The following is a 27,479-nucleotide window of genomic DNA, read 5'->3' on the forward strand; positions in this document are numbered from 1 at the left end:
CATAGAGTAGGATTCATATATGCTTATTTTAAACAGATAAAAACCCAGTGTTATCAGTGGACTAAAGAACACAAAGCATTGAAATATGCTAATATTCCAATGTCTTCCTATAACAAATAGAGTAAGTATCTCGACTCTGTCGGCTCTTTTATTGAGAGAGTTTTCCCGTACGCATCTTTTGTGCAGTTTTTCTTTTGTTTGTTCTGATTTTAAGAACAGGAAAGACTTAAGATGAGAAACTCCCGATCTCCCAACGCAGACTCAAAACAACCTTGTAAGTACACGACACCATTATTAATTATGTCCAAATTGATCTTGAAATAACATATGGATTAAATATTAAGAACAATTGCACCGAAGCACTGAGAGGAAAGTGATAAAAGAAGGTCTTTCTAGGATCATTTTTTTGTATATAGATGTGAAAAAGGGGAAACAAAAATGTTTTTCAGGTTAGAAAGAAAGATAAAACGTTTGAATTAAATAAATAAAAAAAAGGGCATGGCTGACTGGCAACTTCTACATGCTGCCAAGAAGAAGCAGCCCCTCTCCTTACTGTGGTCCTTCAGCCCCATATTGTTGCCTTCAAGTGCTCCTTGTAAGCCTTTGAAAGTGAAAGTGCAGCATTGGAGAGCATTGAGTCAGAAGTAATACCAACCCTGCGTGCTGTGACTTAAGAGGATTTATTTTTTTGTTGTCTAGTGTTTAGTCTAAGAAACTAGTCCCATCTGATTTTATTTTGTCATGCAGCAGAAGAACTAAATATTGAAAAAGAGGCTGTTTTTCATCAGGGATGTTGTCTGACTGATGCTTCTATTAGTTTACATCTTTGAAAATGTAGTAATTTCTACTTATTCGTCTTACAGCAGGGTTAAGATACATAATAAATATTTGCTTCCTGGAACCAAAATACTTTGTTTACCCTTTAAATGTATTTTCTGAAGCTCATAACCTACATCATTGTTAATTACTGTATATCTCAATGTATTTATCACAAGAAGGCATCATTGAGCCACAACAGTTATTTATAATAGCTTGGGTCTGCGGTTTACTTTGAAATGTGTCTGACACTGACTACATTTAGTCATTTAAGTAGTCACAATTCGTAAAATAAATTGGATTACCAGCTCAACAGGTATTAACTCTAATGTTTCCGATAGCATTTGAAGGCATCATATGTCTCTGGAGGCAGGAGACACGCCCCTGTCTACTGAGGAGAGAGACCCCTTCGCTACTCACAGCTCGTCTCCTATTGGTCAGTTTTTCCGGTAGTCAGGTTGGAACGGCTTCTGATTGGCTGCTGCAGACCGTCTGCGCTGAAGCATCTGCGGTTCGCGCTGTGCCAGCTGTCCTCGAGCACTCGGCTGGTGCTGGGCAACGGAGAGAGGCTCCTGCTGAGGAGGATCTGGGAACCTGGAAAAAAAGGGTAAGAGGCCAAAGAAATGTGTGAAAATTGAACATGTCAGCGTTTATTCTTCTAAAGTGAAGTAGTGGTTAACAAACATTGAAAAGATTATCAAATATATTTGACATTATAACCCTTCAAATTCATGCTTCATGCTTATATGTCGTCTAACGGTTCTAACGGTTTTAACATAAATCTCCGTTTATTTAATGATACATTAACGTTAGCTTTACAGCTGTGTATTCCGTATCTTTTTTTATTTTATTTTTGTACATTTCAGACACATTGATGTATTTCTGCGGTTACGTTTGAATGGAAGTCAGTTTCTACGCGAGCCTTTTCTTTGCGGAATTACATTTGAAAGAAATTGTCCAAAAAAAAATGAATTTGTGCGAACATTGCGAGCCAGCATCGTGTGCCTTTCGGTGATTAAATATGTGTGTGCGTGCGTGTGTGTGTGTGTGTGTGTATTTGGCGTTCCATCAGTGCAATCAGGCTGTGTGTAATGTGTATGCGTGTGTGTTGGGCGTTATGTAAGTCAGTTATTCGTTTATAGGCTTTTCTATGTTCTTCCGAATATATTGAGTCACGGTGGTGATGATGATGATGATGATGACGATGAAGATCTGAAGTCGTCATACATACAAACGATTTTGCTGGTGTGTGTGTGTGTGCTTGGGAACATAATGTGAACTGAACAGGTGATGTGATCCTCTCTCCTGTATGGAGAGGTTTGCATGCAGACCTGCTCCTCTTTTGTAGATCAGGGGGTTTGTAGGCCTGGTTTAAGGATCCTTAAGGGTGTATTAAGGGGCTCCAGGGGTCCTCAGTGCAGCATAATGACTTGAATATATTAGAAAGCATCCTAATCAGATGATGTAATGCCTACAAATGGTATATTCCAGTCGGGAAGCGTCCATTCTGATTTTATCAGTGGTGCAATGTAACCAAGTACATTTACGCGAGTGCAAACTGTCTATGGATGAAAATTGATTGAAAAATATTCAGCTGATGAATCCATAATGAAAATCAATGGTTGCAGTCTTATACAAAATTAAAGATGGGCTCCACCGGAACATTATACATTTTCCGGCATGGAGTAATTTCAAGTTATAGTATGATAAATCTTAATACTAAAAGTGATGATCTCGAAGTTCTCAGTTTCGTTCTATTTGGCGGCACCTTATGGCGATAAAAGGCAATTGCTGGCGCATATATCCCACGTAACCAGACGTCCACGGTTCCCGGCTCCCTTTGTTACGGTTGTAACTCCCCGCTGACGGTCGTTTCCTAGACTGTTTGCCTTCATCTGAGCGTCGAATTGGTTCAAAGGTTCAAAGGTCAGACAGAACAAAAGAAGTTCTTTTATAACTCCTTCCGTTGGCAGAGAGAGTGAAGTGTAAGACGAGACAAAGATGAATTAATAAAAAGATGTCTGTGTTTTACAAAGATATAAAATTACACGGTGATCAGATTGCATGTAGGGAGAGTGAGAGATGCCCCTAATCCTCTGAGTGATGGCCTAGTTAGTTATGGGACCGCTGTTGTTATTGTCTGTTTATCTGTGTATGATTCACTAATGGCTTATTCATCCATGAACCTCCAGTAGCACCCAGAACTCTTTAAACCCCATCCTGTGTGTGTGTGTGCTTGAGCTCGCAAGTGTGTGTTTAACGTCTATTTTTATCTCCAATCGGTTGTAGAGTTGTCCGATGCACGTTTGTTCTAGATTTTTAAATAGCTCACACACACATTTGCTCACACATATTCAAGGTAACACACACACACACATATTGACTCTTTTGCACACTTACACACACCGCACCGCAACCCTCCCTCCAGATCAAGCAGGAGTCAGCAGCTGTCCACTCCCTTCTTCTCACTTACAGCACGCATCAACACACATACGTACATTTCCATGCCACACATGAAGCCTGCACCCGCCCACAAACCGACATCTGAGGACGTCAGCAGCCACTATGTCACATGTAAAACTGTTTCTAAACATGCAGGCCGGAGGGTTTAATCTTTATCCTGCTTTTTGTTTTATTTCTGGCTGCATCTCTGCTAAGAAGATTTAGACCTGCTTTACATATCTTTTTTTTACTAGTAAACTGCTGTAAGTTTTTTCTTTTAGTTTAATTTGTGTAGTTTTCAAGGTGCTTTTGCCTCTATAAGTTCGTGGTGTACTACTGAAATGGTTACTTTTAGATTACATGAGTAAAGGTATATTAAATGATATTTAAGAAAGCATTCAAATTAAGCTCGAAATGCTGCCTGGCCTATAAAATAAAAAGACACACCCTATAAAAAACGGGGTCAACAAACATTAAAAAAAGAGCAAATTTCTCCTTAATTCTCTGCAGTTTGAGCTAATTTATTCAAATTTTTACAGATAGACTTATGGTTTGTTAAGCTTAAATTTCTAAAAGTAGATGTTTTCAAGCCCAAATGCAGGTACATCATGTAACAGTAACAGTAACACTGCAGACATAGTTTGATTCCTCAGTTCTAAGCTTAATCCAAAAGGCAACTGGACTTGGTTGAGGTTCCTGAGCCTGGTTGAAAAAACTACCTTAAGTTTCAAACTTAAAGGTATAATAAGTAGGATTTTTCTTTGGGCCCCTCCCCCTGGACTCTTCGTCACCGGGAGCTCACTCTTACTCTCTCATGTGAGACACGCCCACGCCCACCCTGCCGAGCTAACACCGACAGCATCACGGTTACCTTTGTGCTAGCATGCTAAACGCCTGTTAGCTTGTCCTACCCGGTTTGCACCTACCTGTCCAAGAGAAAGAAGGCCAACTCTTTCACCATGTTCGTCAGTCTGAATGGGGCCCAGTTGCTAATTTGAACCACTCCCACACTCACCTATACGCTGTGATTGGCTCAGGGAACCACGACAGCGCCCCTCCTGAAAACATCCTGTGCAAAGCAAAACAACAGAATAGATGCAGAGGGAAGGGTCTCACAAGGGTCTGCACATACACTCACCAACACACATGTACAGAGGCCCTTAAGTGATGATTTATGTTATATTTGTAAAAATCTATATTTTATTTTTCTAGGAAAATCCTACTTATTATACCTTTAAGATTACCCTTTATCAGAGCCGTTGCAGGGGGGGCAGCGAGGCCCTGTGCGAACTTGAAGTGCAAGGCCCTGCTCGTTGACATGCCCGCCCGCTAGCTTTTCACACTGGCTCAGCCACCACATCTCTGGAAGTGTTGACAAATTTATCCAGTGATCTTCGCAGTGACTGATTAAATTCTGCCTTTTAAAAAATTATTTTCCCCTTTTTTCTCAGACTCGTGTTTACGCGCTCTCGTGCAGCTGACAGTTTCCCCTTCTCCTTGATCCTTGCAGTGAGGAGTGAGATTGAGCATGCATTACCTAATGACGCAATATCGATCTACATCACTATCTTTTAAGTTACTTGACAGCATTATTGTCAGTGTTATCTATCTTTACCGTAATGGACCACATAGAGATAATATTAGTAAAGAAATATGAAAATGTTATGGTGACAACAAAGCTTGTCAGTGTCAATAATACGATATTGCTATCATTTGAATGTGAGACAGATTTAGGCTAACATTTGACTAGCTAGCTAAAAAGCTGTTAGTGCTAATGTTGAAGTTACAATGTGAACAATAACTACAACAGCTTTCACTATCTTAATAAATGTATCCTGGTGTCGCCTCCTGCTCTTTAATTACCATATATTCAGCCATTGTCTTGTGTTTCTATAATTAATTAAATGTGTTAATTAAAACTGAAACTCTGGTATGGGTCCCTTCAAATTTTCTAAGGGAAAGTGGTTCTTGAGGGTCTTTTAGGAACACTAAAAAAGGAAGTAGCTAAGAGCAAAACTTAGAGATCAAAGGGTTTTCCTTAACAACATCCTAAGGAAATCCTTTATAGTGATTTAATGCAGCGGTAACTCTTTTTCCCGAGGCATCCTTCAGTGACAATTTAAGAAAACCTCAGCTTGAACCATTTTATTAAACATGGCTGCTTTTATCCTTTTACAATATTGATTATGAGTCAGAAATAGGTTATAAATGAAAGACAAGCCCGCAGGTTGGTGGTAGGACCATGATGTAATGAAGTGGAGTGACTTTGGGATAATGAGACTGGACTAAAGCTGCCTGCTGCTCCTCATTCATTATTAATTAACACCCCATTAAAAATACTGTCTGCATGGAGAAAGCAGAGAAGTCAGGGCGTGTCTCAGTGAGTGTTATAGTCAGCATAATGTGTGTTTGTGCAAGTGTGATCTGATTGTGTACGTGTGTGTGTCTGTGTGTGCGTGTGCTGAAGCAGCTGGTCACAGGGTGAGTGAGAAATGCCGCCCGGTGTGTCACTGTTTGTCTGTGTGTCTCTCTCTCGTCCTGTCTGTCTCTCGCACCCACTATGACGCAGCAAAAAGGCACACACACACACACACACACACACACACACACACAGACTGTACACCTGCACTTAGGAAGTCTAAAAGAGGTATTTTCTGCATGGTGGTCTTTGGAGTAGTAGTAGTTGGATACAGGTTTGAGAGGCCACACAAACACCACAGACATACACCCTTCCTACATTAAATGTGACTTTAATAAATAGTAGATTATGCCTTTATAAACACATGTGCTTGTAGCGTAGCAGTGATAAGCTAACCCAGAGAAATAGCTGAAACAAAGACCAACAGTCCACTCCTCACGTCGCTGCGCGTAACATCACGTAGCATCGTGTTGCATCACTTTGCATCATGTCTCATCACGTCGCAACACCTCCTATGTCCTACATCTTCCCTCCGCACCTAATGCCGACTCACATCATCATCATTCAAGTTGCCCCACATCCTCTGCAACAAGCTTGTTTTTGTAAAAGTGAGAAATTAGCAGAATAACATTAAATAGTTAGAATAGCAACTGGTCAGACGGTGTTTACCACTGATCATACGCACCAGAACTACAGTCCATGGTCGGCCTCAGGCGAAGCCCAATTATGTTTGGTCTCTCTTTCTGTGTGCAGCTGAAGGGCTAACTGTGTTGTGTGTATTAGAGGTGTCACTGTCCAGAGCGTGAATCATATAAGTTGACTTTAATTTCCTCTGGCTTACAGTCCTAACAGAACCACAAAGCTCCCAGTGTCCGGTGCAGAAGCCTGTTTAGTCAGCGTTCCTGTTCCCACACACACTGTCAGTTGTGCGGGGTTTGTAAGGAGCTGACTGGAAAACAGTGACAATGGCAGCAAATAGAAGCCATAAATTTAATGTAGACATCACACTATCCATCCCACTCTGTCTGACAACTACTCTAATTGTTTTTCTCAATGCTCACCAAAATGAATTTGAGCACTGAAACAAACAAAAGAAGAGAACAAGCAGTGCATGCATCATGTCCTGTAAATGTATGTGATTGATTGATGTCACCAAAAGCCTTTTCTGTATTTTGTCTTTGCCAGAAGCAGGGCTGGGTTTGTTACTTCCTGTTTGTCATCTGTCAGTAAGATCAGAATGTAATGCCAACAAAACACTGAATTGGATTAGACTGGCAGACTGTATTTATAGTGTGGGAGAATCAGATTCAGTCAGTGCTGTGGTTTGCTATCAGGCCTTCTGGAGCTGTCACCACCCACTTTTTCCAATATTCTGTCAGTTTCTTTCTGATTGTTTTGTGAGCAGTTGTCTGAAAAGTGGCAGTTTACTTTATGTGCTCTATCACCTACATTCATAAGAATGAAATGTGGTACCACCTGCCTTTAGAAAAATGCTACTTCTGTTTGATCTTCTGCTGCATTTAAAGCAAAAGGGCTACATTTTTTATTAAACTGAGGCAGTTTTTCACAGCTATCGTGTTGAATATTTCCTGAATCATTTAATTTTCTTTAGTCTAAAGGAATTAACTCTTTATTAGGGATGCACGATATTGGATTTTTTGCCGATATCCGATATGCCGATATTTTACAACTCATTTAGCCGATTACCGATACCGATATTTTTTTCCCGCACACCTAATTGCAGAGATCATCAACTCTCTTCTGTATTGGAATTAGCGTACAGTATGATGGTGATACTCTTATCACATTTGTTACAACGGTCGGGGTGACGGGTCTTGAGATGGTTAATCAAGTTTGTAGTGTTGAAAGACTTTGCCTTGGCTCCTCCTCGCATCCCCGAAGCTGAGCAGTCATTGCAAATAGCAGCTTTGCTGTCTATTTCGGACACTTTGAAAAACTTCTCACCACGGACATTTTGGCTTCTAACTCTCTCATGCTGCAGGTAGACACACGTGACGTCATCACGCTGCGCCGCGCAGGTCTTCTTCGCACCAGGGACATTGGGCCGAGGTCGGGCATTTAATCAAGTATGCAGCAGCCCATTATTTTATCGGTTAATTATATCGGCGGATATCGGCGTGTTGGCCGATACCCGATAGTTCATTTTTAAGCCAATTTCGGCCGATACCAATAACGTGCCGATAATATCGTGCATCCTTACTTCAAAGATTTATCAAAGCTGTCAACTATTAAATTTTAGCAGCTAATTTGCAACTTTAGCAGCTAATATGCAACTAATTTGATAGCCTATTATTGTGTTTGTTTTTTTTAGGAAAAAAAGTTAATTCAGTTCATTTTTAAGCCAATATCGGCCGATACCGATAACGTGCCGATAATATCGTGCATCCCTACTCTTTATATAACCATACACTGTCATAAACAAACACAGCATTTCAATGCAGCCATTGAACCTCAGTTAAACAGAACAGGGCAGATTACAACCATGTAAACACAATAAATATGCTAAAAGAGTTTCAATCAAAGGTACAAATTTGAATTACACAGACGCGTGGGTTTTATGTAACCAGTGGATTAGACGGTTTCACTTTCTGACATTTTGTAGTGTAGGAGCATGATTGGAAATATTCCCAGTGAGCTAACAGCTTCTTCAGGCAGACATGAAAAGGAACAAATTAGATGCATTTGAAATAAAACACACAGCGTTAAAAAAAGATCCACAATAAAAGATCTTTTGTTTATTGTGATGCTTTACTTATCAAAGACAAAGTGTTATAACACCAAATGACCTGATGGGGGCACTATAATAAGAGGTCAGGAGGTCAGTCAGGTTTAGCTTTTACTGGAAAACTAAAGAGAGGAAATAACTGTATTTTCTTTTTTATTTTATTGCCTAACAGTTTCATTCAAAAAGCAAACCAGCCTTTTAGTATGCTTCACCATACGATGGCATGCAATTGTGCAATTGTTTGTGTGTGTGCGCGTGTGTGTAGGCTTCTCCTCTGAAAGCACTCCGGTTCCCATCTCCTGGGAAACCAATCTTTTCTTCTGGCTGCCAGGCCTTTAGGGCACTGCTTTCCATACTGCAACCCCCACCACCCTGCACCATGTTTACCACGGCCACTTTATCCTTCATCTCTACACAATCAATCCCCTCATGTCTTCTCTCTCTCTCTTCTTTAAGTTCTCCATCTCTTTTTCAACCCCTCATTTTCCCCTCAATCTTCTCTAAGACGGACTGGAGTCTGACCCAGTGCCTAAAGATTTCTGTTTAGTGCTGACGAAATAGACACTGGGCTTATGGTATGTCTTAGAGGGAAGCCAAATAGTCTGCATATTCTCTTAGAAATAACTGGCTTACTATTCCTGCTAAAAGAGTAAGAATGAAGAAATGAAAGACCACGTATTTGTAGAACATTTGGTCTGTTTTTATTACTTAAAAAGTAAATGAAACTACATAAAAACCAAAACCTAGTGTACCCCTTCTATGGAGTTTTGTTCCCAGCCGTTCTCCACCTCTTTGGACCCATTTTCGCCTCCTCTGATTGGCTCCAGATCTTTCCTCTCCTCATTATTCTGTCGCTCCCCTCGTCTCTCCTCTCCTTCCTCTCTCCATTCTCCTCCATCTCTTTGAGTTGATTCTGTGTGACTGGGAGGCCATTGTGTCCCCCCCATCAAACACATTGCATACAGCCATCCATGCAGAATACACACATGCACACAGAGGGATGTTTGTAGAGGAAGCTCACAGTTTGTTGATCCCATTAGACCTGCTGAAGCTGCTATTTCAATAATCATCTGAAAGCATCACATATAAGGTTACCGGCCATGTGGCAAAAAAACACTAGGGATAGTAGGGATGTTAGGTTGTCCTCACAGAAGATTCATCTGTAGATTATTTTATTGACCCATAGTTTAGCTGTTTGGTCTTAGACGTCAGAAAAACAATTAGGGTTTCTCAAAGACCAAGAGGACATTCTTAAATGCCTGGTTTTGTCCACAACGCAAATATATTATTTTCTTTCTAAAAGAGAAATAAAGAAACAAGAATATGTTTATTTAAGAGGCTGAAAAATTTATTTATTTTTCCTAAAAAAAACAAAACACAATAATAGGCTATCAAATTAGTGGCATATTAGCTGCTAAAGTTGCAAATTAGCTGCTAAAATTGAATAGTTGACAGCTTTGATAAATCTTTGAAGTAGGGATGCAGGATATTATCGGCACGTTATCGGATATCGACCAACACGCCGATATCCGCCGATATAATTAACCGCTAAAATAATGGGCTGCTGCATACTTGATTAAATGCCTGCATCCGGCGCAATGTCCCCGGCGCGAAGAAGACCTGCGCGGCGCAGCGTGATGACGTCACGTGTGTCTACCTGCAGCATGAGAGAGTTAGAAGCCAAAATGTCCGTGGTGTGGAAGTTTTTCAAAGTGTCCGAAATAGATAGAAAACTGCTATTTGCAATGACTGCTCAGCTTCGGTGATGCGAGGAGGAGCCAAGGCAAAGTCTTTCAACACTACAAACTTGATTAACCATCCCAAGACCCGTCACCCCGACCGTTGTAATACATGTGATAAGAATATCACCATTATACTGTACGCTAATTCCAATACAGAAGAGAGTTGATGATCTCTGCAATTAGGTGTGCGGGAAAAAAATATCGGTATCGGTTATCGGCTAAATGAGTTGTAAAATATCGGCATATCGGATATCGGCAAAAAATCTAATATCGTGCATCCCTATTGTGAAGTTCTAATGTGGATATTTATAGAACGCTAAAATCGAGCTAATATCACACAAATCCACAATCCATTTACTAAATCTTACAATGATTTAAGCCATATACAATATGTTTTTATATCCTTGCAAGTGCAAAGAGCAAATTTCTCTATGTAGAGCAGTTCTGCAAATACAATGCAAATAATTTGAAATTGATATATCAGAAACCTGCACAGAAAAGTAGTGGGTGAAAAATCTCCGAGCACATAAACTGTGTGTGACATCTTCTGCTACTAACACAACCTGAAATTACCATTGCCAGAAGTAATCATTATCTCTAGCAAAGGAGGGGGCAGGGAGACGAAGCGCTCTCAGATACCAGCAGGCATTTATTTTCAAATGTGCTTATTGTGCAACAAATTGTACAGTAGAGCGCTTGGAATTAGCTTAATTGGACACATGTTTTACAAACCAGGAGCCCTGTAGGGAAATACAACTTGCTTTATATGTAGGCCTACAACCAGCCATTATTTTATCATTGGTTTTGGCATTGTGTTTTCAAGAAATGATTTAACTTATAAAATGTCTAGTAAATAATAATAAATGACATTTTTGATGAACCAACAGTTCAAAAACGGAAAAATTTTCAAGACAAAGAAAAATATTCTTATTTAATAAGAAAATATTGGTAATTTAAACCCACATTTCTCCCTCTACAAAGCTCGTAAGATAACTGAGTTAGTTGGTTAGTAAGAAGGCACGTACTTTAACAAGCTTCTACTTTCCAGCTGTCCATGCAGAACTTTCATATTCTCGCTGATGCTGTAATAGATTTTTGAATTATAGATCCTCCGCTCCCCTCTTAATATTTCATAGGCTGAGCTGACACACTTAAAGCTTGCAGGAAGTTTTCCGTCTCTCGGGACGAGAGGACAGAATGTGTGTCAGACACGGTAACTCAGCAGACGATACATGATGAGCAGACTGCTGTAATTATAAATGATTGTTCCCTTGTGCTCCAGCAATCAGAGGCTGTATCATACCGATCTGTTTTTAATTTGACTTTTTCTGACATTTTCTGTATCTGCAACAAAGGCTGTTAAACACATTCATGACATAGAGCCAGATTGTTTCACGGTGCTTTGTCTGCTAAGACACCATAACAATATCAGGATGTTGTTCACCCTTTTGCATTCATTCCTTTTGGCAAATTGTTTCCCACTTCCTCTCCCACAAGAAGCTCACTGTGCCGAACCTTTGTGTTAAGTGTTTTGATATTATGATCTCCACCTTTGTGTTGTTATATTGCTATTAAATGTCTTTTTTGTTTCGTGGTAGGACAATGGCTGCCAACATGGGGTCGATGCGTATCCTCATCAAGGGAGGGAAGGTGGTCAATGATGACTTCACCCAGGAGGCAGATGTCTACATCGAGAACGGCATCATCCAGCAGGTACAAACACAGAATAATCATATGCTTCCTTTTTATATCTTTATACAGTATTTCTCTCTCTCTCTGTGAGCATACTTTCAGGGACTACGGGCGGAAAATAGCAATTTGCTAAAACCCGGTACAATATATCTTTCCTTGTTTTGTAAAGGTCAAAAAAAGAAACATAACATAACATACACCCGACACATTCACAGTCCCCGTGTATCCGCAGCTGCTAGAGTGACTCAGCTCACAATAATACGGTATGAAGAGAATGAAACACTCGGCGAACTCAGTGGCTTTAAATGATGATAGTGCTATAATTAGCTCGATGACTGTTGTCATGGAAATAAGCATCAGTTTATGTGAAGAGGGTGCGTTTAAACCTGAGCTGTTCTTCGACTGAAACACTCCACTCCACACTTAAGCGTGTACGGTTTAGCAATGTTCATGTTTAGCACAACAACAGTATTGTGACATCCTGTTAACAATGAGGGTCCGTATATTATTATTAAATACATTTATTTTGGCTTTATGCCTTTATTAATTAGGACAGCTGAAGAGAGACAGGAAGTGTGGGGAGTAGAGAGTGGGGGATGACATGCACCAAATGATCGGCCGATCGGGAGTCGAGCCTGCGGTCAGTGCGTCGAGGACTATGGCCTCTGTACATAGGGCACCGGCTCTACCAACTGAGCTAAACAGTGCCCCAATACTTGAGCTGTTATAGTAATTTATAAAAAAAGGTTTTAAGAATAATTTACCACGTACCACACTCAGATAAACAACCCTCAAGCTGCTGAATAGAACATTTCAGGATGCATAAGATGAGTACTGCATGAGTTTAAGAATATGCAAATGCGATTTATTTGCCATTGTTACTGTTAATATTTCCAAGCATTATATAGGTGTTAATGCACAACAGGGAGTCCAGATATATATAAGAATAATCACTAAGGTGAAGGCTAATAACACTACATTACAAGTCGGCTGTCATCTCAATTCCAGCTCCATGATGCTTCAGCTCAATCGCAAAGTACTTTAAATGTTGGCACTATCATTCGCCCCTTTTACACTGCCAGTTCAAGGCGGGATTATTCAGCTCTGTTATGTTCCATCTTCTATGTAAAACGCACAGAGGTGGAATGGTGGGATGAAAGTTGTTCCGCCTCTGAGCCGGCATTGGAGGTAGTAACGGAGGCGAAACGGCGTCTATGTGTTTTTAAAGAAAGTTTGCACGCACGTTTTGCTAACTCAAGGCCGGATCACTGTGTAAAAACACACACACTGGGGTGGCCTTACATCGGCGTTGGTTGGTCCCCTGTCAAATGACAATGCTGCAAGCTTCGTTTCAGCGCTTAGGGGGAACCGCAGTCTAATAAGTGTTATTGTCAACATAGTGGGGAACATTTACTATTTAAGCATCTTGGAAAAGCCCATTAACAGCTCAAATGAGTAATCTTCCAGTTAAAAGTACATTTAGAAAGGTGATGAATCAGGGTGTAGGAATCAACCAATCCCTGTGGTGTAATGTGCCATGTAAAACCTCTGTCTCATCCACAGAGCTCTTGAACGACCGTTTTTAATATGTTTATAATTGAATTGATTACATTAAAAGTGCATTCTGATCCTTTATAGCCATTACAAACATACAGTATTAAAGTTGTGTAAACCGTGTGTTTGTGGTCTTGGTGGCAGGTTGGAAAGGAACTGATGATACCAGGCGGGGCTAAGGTGATTGATGCGTCCGGAAAGCTGGTGTTGCCGGGCGGAATAGACACCAGCGTGCATCTGCAGCAGACTTTCATGAACGCCAGCATTCAGGAAGACTTCTACAGTGGGACCAAGGTACACACACACACACGCTCAACCACAGGACTGTGTTATGACGCGGCTCGTCAGCATGCCTGTGATTAAACACATTTAGCATCCGGAGACAGCTGTCACACACGGACATACTTTCTCTCTCTCTCACTCTCTGTCTCGTCTGCATCTTCATCCTGCTTTCAGCTTCATACGTTCATCAAGACTAATGACCACATGTGTTCTCCCACTGCTCCTATAGGAAGCAAACAGCTGTCACAAGTTTCTGGTTAAAAGCAGTCTGCTCTTTTTCCACTCAGCTGTTCAGTCGTCATTTGCACTGGCTTTATTAGCTCATTTCTGACGGATGCTCTGCGTGTTTTCCACTGATCCTCTGAGACTCAGAGCAGAGAGGATGATTTAATAATTAGGAGACTTATACATTCAAAAGAGGGAGTGTAATTGTCGCCTGCTGTGGGACTTGTTGGAGGATGTTGCGGGTTGTTTGTTGATGTTGTCTGACACATTTTTAGCACTGGGGGGTTTGAGTCAGGGGGTGTCAGCAGGATGTACGAAGGCGTGGCACCCGCTATACATAATTTATCCTGGGTGGAAAGATCAAAAAGGCAATTCACAGCATTGTACTTTTACTTTACTTAACCGTGTCTCCGTCGAGTCCCCAGAAGATGATTAAGCTTACTCTAATTTGAGAGGATAACGAGTGCCTGAAGAGTGCTCGGATTTTCTTCATGCCAAGAAACATGTTTGAAGTGCAGGGTAAAAGATTCCTTCTGTCATTATCATCTTTAGGTTTGTAAAGAGAAAGTAGGGCAATTATTTTCATACCCCAATTAAACTTGAGGGTTGTACTGGTGTTAATATAATGCAAAAAACAGTGTAACAATGTAGTTATAAACCAAGTCTATGAACTGTGAGTGAAGAAGTATTTAAGTGCACATTATGCGGGTGTACTTACAGTATAGGGCGGCACAATATTAGAAAACCTGTAAAGTGTCATCTGAAGAAGGCCAGGGAGCTTGCTAAACTACACTTCCTCAATCTAGGACGCCCGCCTCAGACGTCGTGTCTCGTTCAAAATCGTCAGGTTTGAAATGTAGACTGCAGACCTGAAGATTTTTTAGACGATCCACCGGTATATTCTTGTCGTATTTCGGATTCTGTACCACTCTGAGCCATTGCCTGCAGCAAAACGGTAGTGTTTCACTCCAGCGTCTCTCTTGCTGGGCCGTTCCTTTCAGAGGGAGGGGTGCAATGCATGCTGGGTGCAGTTTGTTCAACTTTCTCTGCAGCTGTGGCACCAATTTCAAATATTATTGCTTCTATCGATCACAGAGAACACCAGCTTTGACTGTGGCTTTTTCCAGGGGCGAACTGCTCCTTTAAGTATTTCCTCTTCTAACAAAACAAACCCCACCCTCCTACTTCTACCACACTTGGTCCAGCTGTCTGACACCGGCATGGACAGGTGGGGAGACAACAGGTGACGTGATATATAAAGCTCACCCTTTAACTGTAATTTTAAATACTGAATCAATAACTTTAATCATAGCAATATTATATGTTTCATCCATTAACAGTCATACATGTTTGCTGTCTCTATGTTCAGTACTATCATGCCCTCCAAGGAGAGCAGTTTAACGTTAAGAGAAGCATTTCTAGTTTCGCTCTCTTCTTCGAAAGACTCCCAGTGTGTTCCAGTGTTTTGTGGTAAATCTTCTCAGTAAACTGCAGGGGCTTTAAAGCGCTGTATCCAAGTAAAATTAAGTCTGAGTCTGATGGAAATGCCAACTGAGGAGGGGGGAGAGGAATTTAAGGGGGATTGATTCGTCTGTATGCCAGCTTTACCCCACCAACCCCCCAATCTCCAACCCCTACCCACTGACCCTGCTGCGATGGCAACTAACCCCTGCTCTTAGTGTGGAAATCCGTGTGTGTGTGCGTGTGTGTGTGTGTGCATGAGCATGGCAGTATTGTGTCGTTTCTATGGTGATTGAACCCCAAAATTATTCCTCTCCGCATCCTCTTCCCTCCACTGCCAGCGCTTTGTGACAGTGTGCTCCCTCTCACGCTTTCCTGTCTTCCCTCCCCACTGTGTCCTCTGCTTCACCCCCCTCTGTCTCACCCACCCCCCCCCCTTTGGTACAGACTCACAGTGACCTACAGTAGGAGGGCAGTCCATATATAATATGACCAACTGGTAGAAAGCTGAGTGCAGATACAAGCTGTTTATACATGCATTTTGCATCTCGTTTTGTGTTTGCGCTGGGCGGTGTGTTTGTTTGTTTGTTAAGAATTACATGTTTAAAAAGGTCGCCTCTGAAATGGGCCGTTCAGAACAGCTGCAGGTTTCTACGTAGAACCTTGCTTTCGATGAAATCAACCAATCGTCCTTCACCTCTGGCTGGCCAACTTGCCATTCCGATACCTCCTGGGAACTACTGGGTTGCTGCACTTGTATCGTCCTTCCACTCAAGGCTGAATAACTGATCCTAGAGCAGCCATGTTTTCTACAACTTTGGAGGGGCTATGCGGTCACTCCAAATACTGTCAGCCAATCGTGGCTGTTTGTTTTAGGAGGAAGGAGAGGCTCCGAAAAATAATTAAATTAAAATGCGTATGCAATTTTTACCAATGTGATTCAAAAACATATTAGAATAATAGAAAAGTGATTGCATAGCTAAAATATGTCCCCTTTAAAGAGTATCAAGCCTTCTGAACCTAAAGAAATGCTTGGCTTTGACTTGCAAGGCAGCTAGACACAATGGTGATTGAGCCTATGGCCCACTGATGAAAGCCTTGCATTTGCAGTATTACAGACTGGGTGTCTGTGGCGACTTTTGCAAAAAAAATCACAAGCGGCGCTCAGTTAGTGACGCGTTTTCCATCACCCAGCAGTGGTTGGTCTGCCAGAGAGGGTAGGCGGAGCTAAGCGGCTGCTTTTCCGCTCTCTGCAAGTGTTGCGAGTAAACAGTAATCTACTATGGCTGAACAAACAAAGAAAAGATGGATGACTACAGATACAACTTCAACAATAAGTGAAAATCCAAAGAGAAATAAACAAACTCGACGCTCAGATGAAACAAACAGTCTGAAAAGGAAAGCGACCGTCAGAGAGGAAAATCAAGAGTTACAACCGGAGCCAACCGTGGACGTCTGGTTATCTGCGAAGTGTACTCCCGCAATTGCAGATTATCACCAAAGGTGCTGCCAAAGAGAACGAAACTGAGATCTTCGAGATTATGACATTAACCATCCTGTGAGTACATAGAGTATGACTAGTGTTGTGCCACTGCCAACAACCCCATTTCCTAGATGTGACCATACTTTATATTTTCAAGTAATTGCATTTAGAATTTATCTAGAAACCTGATTAAAAAAGCTTTTCAACATCATTTAAGCCATTAAAGCTAAAAGCCCAAACCTCCAACGTTAAATACTAACCAAATACAGTATGAACCATATCAAATCCATCAAACAGTAATATCAGATTTGTTCCACTGGATCAAATCAGATTAATATTGTCACTCCAGCTCTCGACCTCCCCCAACAGGCACTGCAGGAATCATTTCAATGTCTCAGTAGGGCCTATGAAGCGGAGAGGAAGGAGGATGCAGAGGAGGAGGAGGATAAGGGGATGAAAGGAGGTGAGGTGTCCAGCTGTAATGTGAAGTATGAAAGGAGCTGCTAGAGGCTGATCAGAGAGCTGCAGTGGTAATCTATCTGACACTGATAGCCTCTTGTGGAGTCCGGCAGCAGAGCTCCTCTCGTCCTCTCACATCAGTCAGGTCTCACTCACACTCAGTCCCCCTCTCTTCTCTCCTCTGTCACAGCTGTAAAGCAGCCTTTTTTTGTCCTCATTTAAATCTTATTTTTATCTGCTAATTGGTTCTTTTATGGGACCGTTTGATTATTGGACTGTAGGATAATTGATTTTCTCTGCAAACTTGAAAGTAAGACTGTTGCTAACACTTATTTCCCTACACGATTAATCTCATTATTTATTTCAATTTAGTTTAAATGTCTTTTACATGTTTCTGTAAACTCAAATTTGGGTTCTAAAAACCTAACTGAACAGTTTTCCATCCATATAAATGCTATAATATTGAATGTTTGTAAAAGCGTGATATGTTCTACGGCTCACACCAACACATACCGACAGATGTACGCTCTCTGTCCTCCACCTCTCCCCCTCTCTGTCTGTTTTACTTTCTTGTCGGGGGATAATCTTCACAGCAGGGGTTAGGGGTCTTTAATAGAGAGGGGGGATTCATGTTAAAGCACTCTTTTTGTGTCACCATCCACTTTAGCTGTGCTGTCAATGATCAGTGATACTTTTAAAGAACCAAAAAAGGGGGAGGGCGTGATGTCGGGTTTATTGTGGCTTGAAGAGAAAGCTGATTAAAACCAAGATGATGTGATGGAGTTTAATTTCACAGGATAAACACGACGTCTGCTCTTTGAATAAACTATAAAAATACAAGTGTGTGTATGAACATAACCTGTCTGTCCAAAAACTGTATGCTTTTTAAAGAATATTCACCCGGTCTGTCTGGTTTCACCGTGTCGTAGGGGGGTTCAGTCTGCTCAACAAGCACCAGTTTCAAACGGTTTCATCAGAGCAAAACAGACTCAGATTATGCATCACGGACAATAGCTGCCTGTCGACGATAGTTTGTTTTTTCTCAGATCTCTTTTTGCAGGTTTGTAATTTAGAGCAGTCTAAAATTGGATGTTTATTTGGTGACTGGATGCAGAGAAAGACGGAAACAGGTCAGGATAAAAGACATGTCTCCTCGCACATGGCAGACGTTTTTTATTCCAGCTTTGCAGAGAGAAAGTCTGCTGCCGGCCTCTGTAACCGTCACACTGATGAATATCCTGTACATGCACATGGCTGGAAGAGGAAGAAATAACCCCAATATTTCTTCTCCCTCCAGCTATTTCTCTTTCGCTGGTTTTTCCTCCATTTCTGCTCCTACAATCCGTGTCTTTTTAAGAAACGCTCCAGCAGTAAATTTCAATTAAGGCCAGACAGACAGTTTAAATCCCACAATCCCCAGCTGTGTCCGTGTCTTCTGACACGCACACACATGCACGCTGACAGTGATCGATGACACCACACATACTTAATGCACATACGCACACATATGCAGAAGCCTTCGATGCTGACGCTGCAGATGATTCAGACTGGTAACTATGGTAATATAAGACGTGATAACTGGTTGGCTGGTGGAGCTGTCACTTAATAGCAGATGACCCGCCCCTGTCTGCGACACGTCTGGAGTCTGCAAAAACGACTCGACGCTGACACAAAAATGAGGGTCATGTCCAAATTAAGAAACATTTTATTCAGGTTATGTTAATAAAGCATGGAAAATTAGTGCTGATTTGATAGTAAACGCCTGTTTTTGCTTTTATTTTGGCGTAACTGAACAGGAAATGAATCGAAGAAAGTCTTTGTGCACAGGGACATCACAGCTTAGTTCATTTCCTGTTTCATGAATGATTATTGCCTGTTTTCCCATCACTCCTTGGCGCAATATCTCTGATAGACTCTGTCGGAGGATATTGAATGGGTGGCTGTGGATGGAGAGAGGAAGAGGACGAGGAGGGCGGGGACATGCGACAGGCATGGCTGAGCAGTATCTGTTGTCATGGTTACACAAAAAGTGCAAAACATCGTACTGTCGACTGAGACACTGCAGACACTCCCTTCACCTCATCAGTTGTCCAGGCTGTCCTCCTCCTCCTCATCCATCCTTCCTCTCGTTCTTCTTCTCCATAACTTCTCCAATATATCTCTTTTTTCTTTCACAGTCATTTCCTCTCACATCCTCTTCTTCTCCCTTTGATATTGGCAGAAAAAATTCTGTTGTTTTTGATAGTTTGGCAGTGTCTTACATGAGCTCGTCTTAAGTGTTTGTTCTTGATGTTTTTCTCTTAATCTTTGCTTAAAATAAACTGAATGAATCCCACATTTTCTAAGGGTTTTGTGACCCAGAAAACAGTATCTAAAGGTTGCATCTTCCATGCTGTGTCGATAGAAACGTGTAACTAGCTAACTTAAATGTCTTGTATGTGGAAAGCTAAGTCAGTCTACGTGAATCATCAATGTTTAAAGTTCATTTTCTAGAAACAACTAGACCGAATGATGATGAGACAGTTCATAAGAAAGGACTGTTATCCTTTGTCACCGGACAAACAGTGTCTGTGTGCTTCACAGTGGAATCATTGTTCTCGCCTCTAATCAATCTCCCCTCTCTCTCTCCCTCCCTGCTTCCCTTCCTTCCTCCCTGACTCACCTCTCCTCACCCAGGCGGCTCTGATGGGTGGTACCACCATGGTGATGGGTCTGGTCCTGCCTGAGCAACACTGCTCCCTGCTGGAAGCCTACGAGGAGTGCAGAGCTCTGGGCGATGCCAAGGCTTGCTGTGACTACGCTCTGCATGTCGGGGTGACCTGGTGGGGACCGAAGGTAAGAGCCAAAGAAGGGTCGGTGTGTAAAATGTGCCAGGACCGGGGAACAGTTTGGAAACACTTCCAGTTATAGGTTAAATAAACAGATGTCACTCTTTGCTCTTTTGCTCCTTGAGCTTTTCTCCTTGCTCAACGAGTAATAAAGCTACCAGACCATTTTTTCATTTATGGGTGAAATGTGTAATGACCTAGATTAAACCTCACATGAAGTAGGTTGACACACATGCTCAGTGGGCACATTAGGCAGATACTATGAGTCAACGTGGCTCATTCAGCCTCTGGCTTTAATATCTGTTCTATATCATCTGCTGAATATGTGCATGTGCCACATTTCATCATATGTGCTAGACTGTATAAAATGTAGCTTTAATTACATACTTGTATCACCAGGATATAATGGCAACTAGTATTATTGGAATTGTCGATTCATTTGACAGATCATCTTGATTAACTGATCAGTTATCCTTTCTTTAAATGTAAGAAAATATTTTAAATGCCCATTCCAAATTCCAAAATAAGCGTCTCGGTTTGTCCAATTAAAGTCCAAAACCTAAAGATATTCATTGAACAATGATCTTACTGTTTCACAAGTCTGTTATGACTGCCATATTCTCAAGGAAAGCCATTATTATTGTTCATTTAAAGTTATAATCTTGAAGATCTCAGTTTCGTTTTGGCGGCACCTGTGGCGATAAACAGTAATTGCGGGGGCACACCTCCCAGATATCCAGACAGTGCTGCATGTGTGACGTCCACGGTTGGCTCTGGTTGTAACTCTTGATTTTCCTGGCTGACGGTCGCTTTCCTTTTCAGACTGTTTGCTTCATCTGAGCGTCGAGTTTGTTTCTTTTTCTTTGGATTTTCACTTATTGTTGAAGTTGTATCTGTAGTCATCCATCTTTTCTTTGTTTGTTCAGCCATAGTAGATTACTGTTTACCTCGCAACACAGAGACCGGAAAAGCAGCCGCTTAGCTCCGCCTACCCTCTCTGGCAGACCAACCACTGCTGGCTGATGGAAATGCGTCACTAACTGGGCGCTGCTAGAGATTTTGTCCACAAAAGTCGCCACAGACACCCAGTCTGAAATACTGCAAATGCAAAGGCTTTCATCAGAGTGGTGGGCCACAGGCTCAATCACCATTGTGTTACCTCATTCGGTGATAGATAGTGACTTAACAGACATTTATTTAAATGAAAATCTTCGAGATTATTACTTTAAATATCAGAAAATATTTTAAAATACCCTTTCCAAATCCCCACAGCGCAAATAATGTTTTCAATTGTCTTGTTTTGTCCCACTAACAGTCCAGATATGATTGTCATATTCTCCAGGAAAGCCATTATTATTGTTAATTAAATAATGAATCTTATTGTTATATGAAATCCTGGCTTGTTGATCTTTTATTATATCATGATAGCTAACATTTATATATGAAGTCTTTAGTCACACTTAAATTTAAAGAAAAATTAAAGAAAAAAAAATCCTACTGATTTTGACAAGTGTAACAAGAAATCAAAGTCAGTATGTATTATTATAATCTTTAAATAAAGACGATTCTGTTGGTAAAGCACGGCATCTACAGCACCTATACTTCCTCAAGACGATGGTGTAACCTACATTCTATTTTGTAAATCCCTCCACTGCAATAAAATCAAAATATTGACGACATTTTAGGGGCTTAAGTAGATTTTTCTTTGTGGTGAGTGTATGTGTGGGACTGTGATATTCTCAATGTGAATGCAATGTGATCTCATTCTGGCTGCTCTCCAAGCTCATTTCACGCCCCATATAACGAACACACACAAACACACACACACACACACACACACACACCGCACAGTTTGTCTTCCCCTCCATGCCAACACTCACACTGTCTGAGGCTCTCCCCTGTCTGCCTTTCCATTATAACCCCACACTGTCTCAATCCTCAAAGTGACTCACCGCTAGTCACAGCTGTTTCATATTGTTGACCCCTGACCTTTGCCCCTGTGATCAGGTGCGTAACGAGATGGAGGCCCTGGTGAGGGAGCATGGAGTGAACTCGTTCCAGATGTACATGGCCTATAAAGACATGATGATGCTGAGGGACTGTGAGCTCTACCAGACGCTGCAGACCTGTAAGGACATCGGGGCCATCGCACGCGTCCACGCTGAGAACGGAGAGCTGGTGGCAGAGGTGAACATCCCACATACACTCAAATCACCACACATATATTTACTCCCTCCATGCTTCCCTTTGGGTTATTATAACTATGCCTGAGATTAACTGTTGTTACTTGTTGTATATGTTGTTAGAGTGCCAAAGAGGCTCTGGATTTGGGCATCAGTGGACCAGAAGGTATCGAGATCAGCCGACCAGAGGAGGTAAAATTTAGATATATCTGGTTTAAATATTGAATAGAAAGCTTTTACGATTTTCTGGTACCTTACTGCTTTTTTTAAGATCATTTTTGTATATTTAAACTGTTGATAATCACGAAGAAATTCAAGAAGATTTAAGGTTATTGTTGTTTGAGCTCTACCATACCCATGTTTGGTTGTAGCATGCATTAAAGTAAATGATAAAGACCTAAAATATAGTGCTAATGTCTGTGGAGTATTTATTAAACTTCTCATTTCTTGATTCTGTCTCTGTCTTGTTCTCTGTAGCTGGAGTCTGAGGCTACTCACAGAGCCGTCACCATCGCCAACAGGGTAAACAAAACCCGATTTTAATATCCTGTCTGTGTTCAGGTGTCTCTTTGTCATCGATAAATGAGTGAATGCTCTTGTACTTGCAGGCTCGCTGCCCGATCTACCTGGTGAATATATCCAGTATGTCTGCTGGAGACATGATTGCTGCTGCTAAGATGCAAGGTGGGGATAAAAAACATAGCATGAAGATATGTCAGTGAAGTAGATGATCTTCTTGAAACATACGATTTTGATCCTCCTACTGCAGATAAGGTGGTCCATGCAGAGACCACAGTAGCTCACGCAGTGCTCAATGGGATGCAGTATTACCACCAGGACTGGGCTCATGCTGCTGCCCACGTCATCGTCCCTCCTCTGCGCCTCGACCCTAATACACCCGGATACCTCATGGGCCTGCTGGGAAAGTAAGTGCTCAGTACAGTCATACATCCTGTGTAAAAAGGACATCAAAGATTTTTCTAGTTAATCTAAACATGCATATCTTGTTTCCAGTGACACTCTGAGCGTTGTGGCATCAGAGCACCGTCCATTTAGCATCAAGCAGAGAGCTCTGGGCAAGGAAGACTTCACGAAGATCCCTCATGGAGTTCCTGGAGTCCAGGACAGGATGAGCGTCATATGGGAGAGGGGAGTGGTACGTATAAACACACACGAACATCAGTGCTGTCAGTGAATATTCATGTCCAATAAGAATAATAATAGGCCCCATTATTTAATTTAAAAAATGCAATGATTCCTGCAGGTTACAGGAAAAATGGATGAGAACCGTTTTGTGGCTGTGACCAGCTCTAACGCTGCAAAGATCTACAACCTTTACCCCCGCAAGGGTCGTATCATCCCCGGGGCTGACGCTGATGTGGTGGTCTGGGACCCAGACGCGACAAGGTACATTGTTATGTTACAACATGAAGATGGGGCTTGCAAACATACATCACCTCTCATTATCAATCCAGAACAAACACACTGGTGTTGATGGCTCTTCTGTCTGTGCAGGACGATCTCTGTGACCACTCAGGTGCAGGGCGGAGACTTCAACCTGTACGAGGGGCAGCGCTGCCACGGTGTTCCCCTGGTGACCATCAGCCGAGGACGTTTGGTGTGTGAGAACGGTGTGTTCATGTGTGCCGAGGGCTCCGGAAAGTTCTACCCGCAACGCACCTTCCCTGACTACCTCTACAAGAAGATGGTGCAGAGGGAAAAGGTGAGATTAGATTATTTTGACGTGTTTGTATTTAAAGTTTCTCAGTACGACGGGGCTCATGCTGTGTCAGATGACAGCGAACCTGCTGCAAACACACCCCTTATACTGTGTCTAACTGCTCTGGTTTGACAGCCTATATAAAGGATTTAATACTTTCTCTGCATGCTGACACTGTTTCTGTGCTGCTGCTCTCTGCATAAACCTCATCTGTTACTGCCTCTGTGGGGTTTGGTTCTGCTCTGTTTTAGGTGGACTGGATGGTTTATACTGTTAACACATACCCCTTTCCCACCCAAAGCAGCATGGTTTTTCAGACCCGGGAAGACTCTGCAGTAGACCCGGGTATTTATCGCCTCGGCTCTGATCGGCATTGATGGGAACACAAAACCCGGGTCGACACGTTAATCTCCCACCCCTTTCTGATGCCATGCTATGCTCCGTCGGTAACTTCTGCGACTCCTTGGCATCTCAGCAACAAATTCCACCCGTCTCCATCCGAACAGCGCTTGAACATCGTTCCAAATTTGTTGCCGCCGAGTTTGATACACAGACTGAACGAGTAATAGATACAATAAAGACCTGACCACCATAACATCTTCACTGTTTACTAAGTCTGTCTCCGGCGCATTTGTGACGGGTCTGAATGCCGCAAAAAAGTGTTAGCGGGTGGAAAGAGGTTTTATTGGAACTACTTTTCCATACTCTCTGCATTTCTGTTGTATGTGCTTGTAATAAGGTCAAGTCATTCGTATGTACTACAATTACAGGTTTGTTTTGTCCCAAGTGTTTATACTTACATGTAAAGCTTGGTATTTATGAGGAGTTTTTTTGTGTTTCAGAAAGTTATATAAATTTGTGCTCACTGTAAGATGGCCATGTTTCATGAAACATTGTTTGGGTGTTCACTGAGAGGTTATCAGGGTCAGGATAATCTGTTGTGCTTGTGAGATATAGATCCTTTGATTCTGTAAAAGTATTAAAACTTCAGTCTGCTCTTGAAGATTGGATCCATAACTGCCAGGTCAAATAAGTGTTTTATCAGTTCCATTTGCTACTGATAATAAAAATATTTTAAGAAGGACTTTAATTATCATGTCTGTTACTTAATCCCCCCTCCAGCCACCAGATGATAACATTTGCAGCTCCCAAAGTTAATCAGATAACCAGGTTTAGTTGAACTTTTGATGACACTTGTACTAAAAATGGTTTTAAATCCAAATTCTAGTCTTCTGTCTCTGCGTGCTCTGTAACTTTTTTCACCTTTCATCTCCTCCCTCTCTGTTCCAGACTCAGTCTTATAAAGGGGTTGCCAGGGATCCTTACTCTGGTGATGTGGCCAAGGTGGCAAACACCATCAAGAAGGAGCTTGGTTTGGGTCCCATAGACGGAGAGACACCCAACAAAGGGCCCGCTGCTCCTCGGGGGCACCAGGGAGTCCGAGACCTCCATGAGTCCTCTTTCAGCCTCTCAGGTAGGCTGGAATAAAACAATATTGCGGGGGTTTGGTAAAAACCTCTCGTGACTGTAGTTTGGGGGATTTTTTTTGTGGTCAAACTGAATAAATTGTGTTTTCCTCTCAGGGTCTCAGGTTGACGACCACATCCCGAAGAGGTCCTCGGCTCGGATCCTGGCTCCTCCCGGCGGCCGCTCCAGTGGTATCTGGTAATCGCTGGTGCTGGAGCTTCAACCGTCCGACTCTCCTTGTTTTGTAAAAATTCGGAGCAACCAGGAAAACTGCACTGATTTTCAATCACAGGTTAAAACTTTAGAGGGGAAATAAATTCAAGCTAGTGTCTGTGATTGGTGAAGACCTAACTGATGATCAATAATCTGCCAAAGTGACTTTTACAGATCTAATTTGTGTCTTAATTGGAGTGACTGACCTGATTAATTAAAAGAGAGTGAAGGGCTACCTACGAATTTAAAAGGTTTTACCAAATTCAAGCTGATCATACTAACATTGATAAGTCTGCTCATTATCACCCTGCTCGTATCCAACTGGAAATACTAACTAAATCTGTGAGAGATAAAAACCAGTACAGTTTTTTGATGGTTTAACTGAAGTGATGTCGACTGAATTATTTAAAAATAGTAAAACATGATTCAGTTAAATATCTATTATACCCCTTTCACACACACAACCATACAGTTAACTTTAGACACCATAGCTTTAGACTCATATGAAGACGTGTGTGGATTCTGTTTGTGATTAAACGCCCACAGTGCTCGGCTTCCTGCCGCACCGTGGGTTCCTCTAACAGTGTTTTTGTTTCCAATGGATGAACTGTGCTGTGTGGTGATGAAATCCAACTGCTTCGAAACACCGTGTGATCTTACAGCTTCACTCTAAATAGACTCAAACTTTTCCATTCCTATATTTTCACTGCCTCTGACTGAAAACAACACTATCATATCCCACAAACTGCAGACCTTGCAAGTGCTAGAAGACGGGAGAGAAGTCAGTTCGGTTTCTTAAATGAGAGATGGAGAGAACTTGATTTAACATTACTGCATGGATAATAGGAAGAAAAAGCTTTCCGCGACTTTGATACTAACGATACACAACATAAGAATAATGCTTAATGTAATTTTGCACATTGTGAAGAACATAAACAATCCAATAAATCTGATTCTGTTTGGATAAATACGTTTTGCACAAACAAGATACAAAATGATCTGTATGCACAGTTGATAAATGAGGCCCCAGAAAGTAATTATAGTTCGTTGTTGCGATTCTGAACCATATCAACTCCCTATTTGTATGAAAGTAAAAAGGGATTGTTATTAGAGCAGAGTGTCTCCACAGAGCAGGACGATTGAGCTGCACAGGCTGAAAAACCCCTTTGACCCTCTCACCTCCTGATGATGTCTCATTCCTGCCTAACAGTGTTATATTTATACCTGATCACGTCTTCTTGTCTGTGAACTATATATTTAGGATGTTTGTTTTGTTTGTTTTTTAGTTGACAGAGTAAATGTGCCAATGTGATTCACCCGTGCCACACCTACACCCATGCATGAAGAGCACCACACGGAGACAGAGGAGTGAAACGCCACAGGTTCACAACAACTGGTGCTGTTTTTTTACGATAACCTACGATGACGTTATTTTATTGTTGATGGTTTTGTTGTTTTGAAGGCACTGTGACTGGTCAGCGCTGTGTGTTTGTAGATTGTTGTTGTGTTGGACAGTGAACCTGTTGAATCTGTGAAGTGGCTGCTTGTTTCTTACCACAAGAGTAACTGCAAACGAATAAAGTGAGAAAAAATAACACCCTCCGTCTTCCTATGTGTCAAATTTTGTCATCTCGATTGTGTGAATGCAAAATAAAGTATACAAGTAAAAATTAAGTTAAAAGAAAAAAAAACTCAATGAAAGACTAACTAGGAATTTTTAAATAAAGGGAGATTCAAGTATGATTGA

At 41.6% G+C, this 27,479-nt stretch overlaps 1 protein-coding gene across 2 annotated transcripts; it reads left to right on the forward strand.

The window, feature by feature from the left end:
- The first annotated feature begins 1,330 nt into the window (after positions 1-1,330).
- Positions 1,331-27,329, forward strand: LOC138612474 (dihydropyrimidinase-related protein 5-like). Of its 2 annotated transcripts, XM_069685751.1 has the most exons (14): positions 1,331-1,423; positions 11,764-11,878; positions 13,556-13,705; positions 19,998-20,156; positions 22,157-22,336; positions 22,456-22,524; positions 22,810-22,854; positions 22,941-23,016; positions 23,102-23,258; positions 23,347-23,488; positions 23,597-23,739; positions 23,848-24,055; positions 25,343-25,526; positions 25,636-27,329. In XM_069685751.1, the coding sequence occupies exons 2-14, from the start codon at positions 11,768-11,770 to the stop codon at positions 25,719-25,721; spliced, it is 1,710 nt and encodes a 569-aa protein (XP_069541852.1). In that variant the 5' UTR covers positions 1,331-1,423; positions 11,764-11,767; the 3' UTR covers positions 25,722-27,329. The 2 variants fall into 2 exon arrangements, with proteins under 2 accessions (XP_069541852.1, XP_069541842.1); XM_069685741.1 differs by lacking the exon at positions 1,331-1,423 and having other exon boundaries at positions 11,741-11,878.
- Positions 27,330-27,479: the final 150 nt, after the last annotated feature.

Source organism: Semicossyphus pulcher, unplaced genomic scaffold (assembly GCF_022749685.1).
Source record: "Semicossyphus pulcher isolate SPU_LCO1_2020_fin unplaced genomic scaffold, fSemPul1.0.p SCAF_11, whole genome shotgun sequence".
Taxonomy (NCBI): domain Eukaryota; kingdom Metazoa; phylum Chordata; class Actinopteri; order Labriformes; family Labridae; genus Semicossyphus; species Semicossyphus pulcher.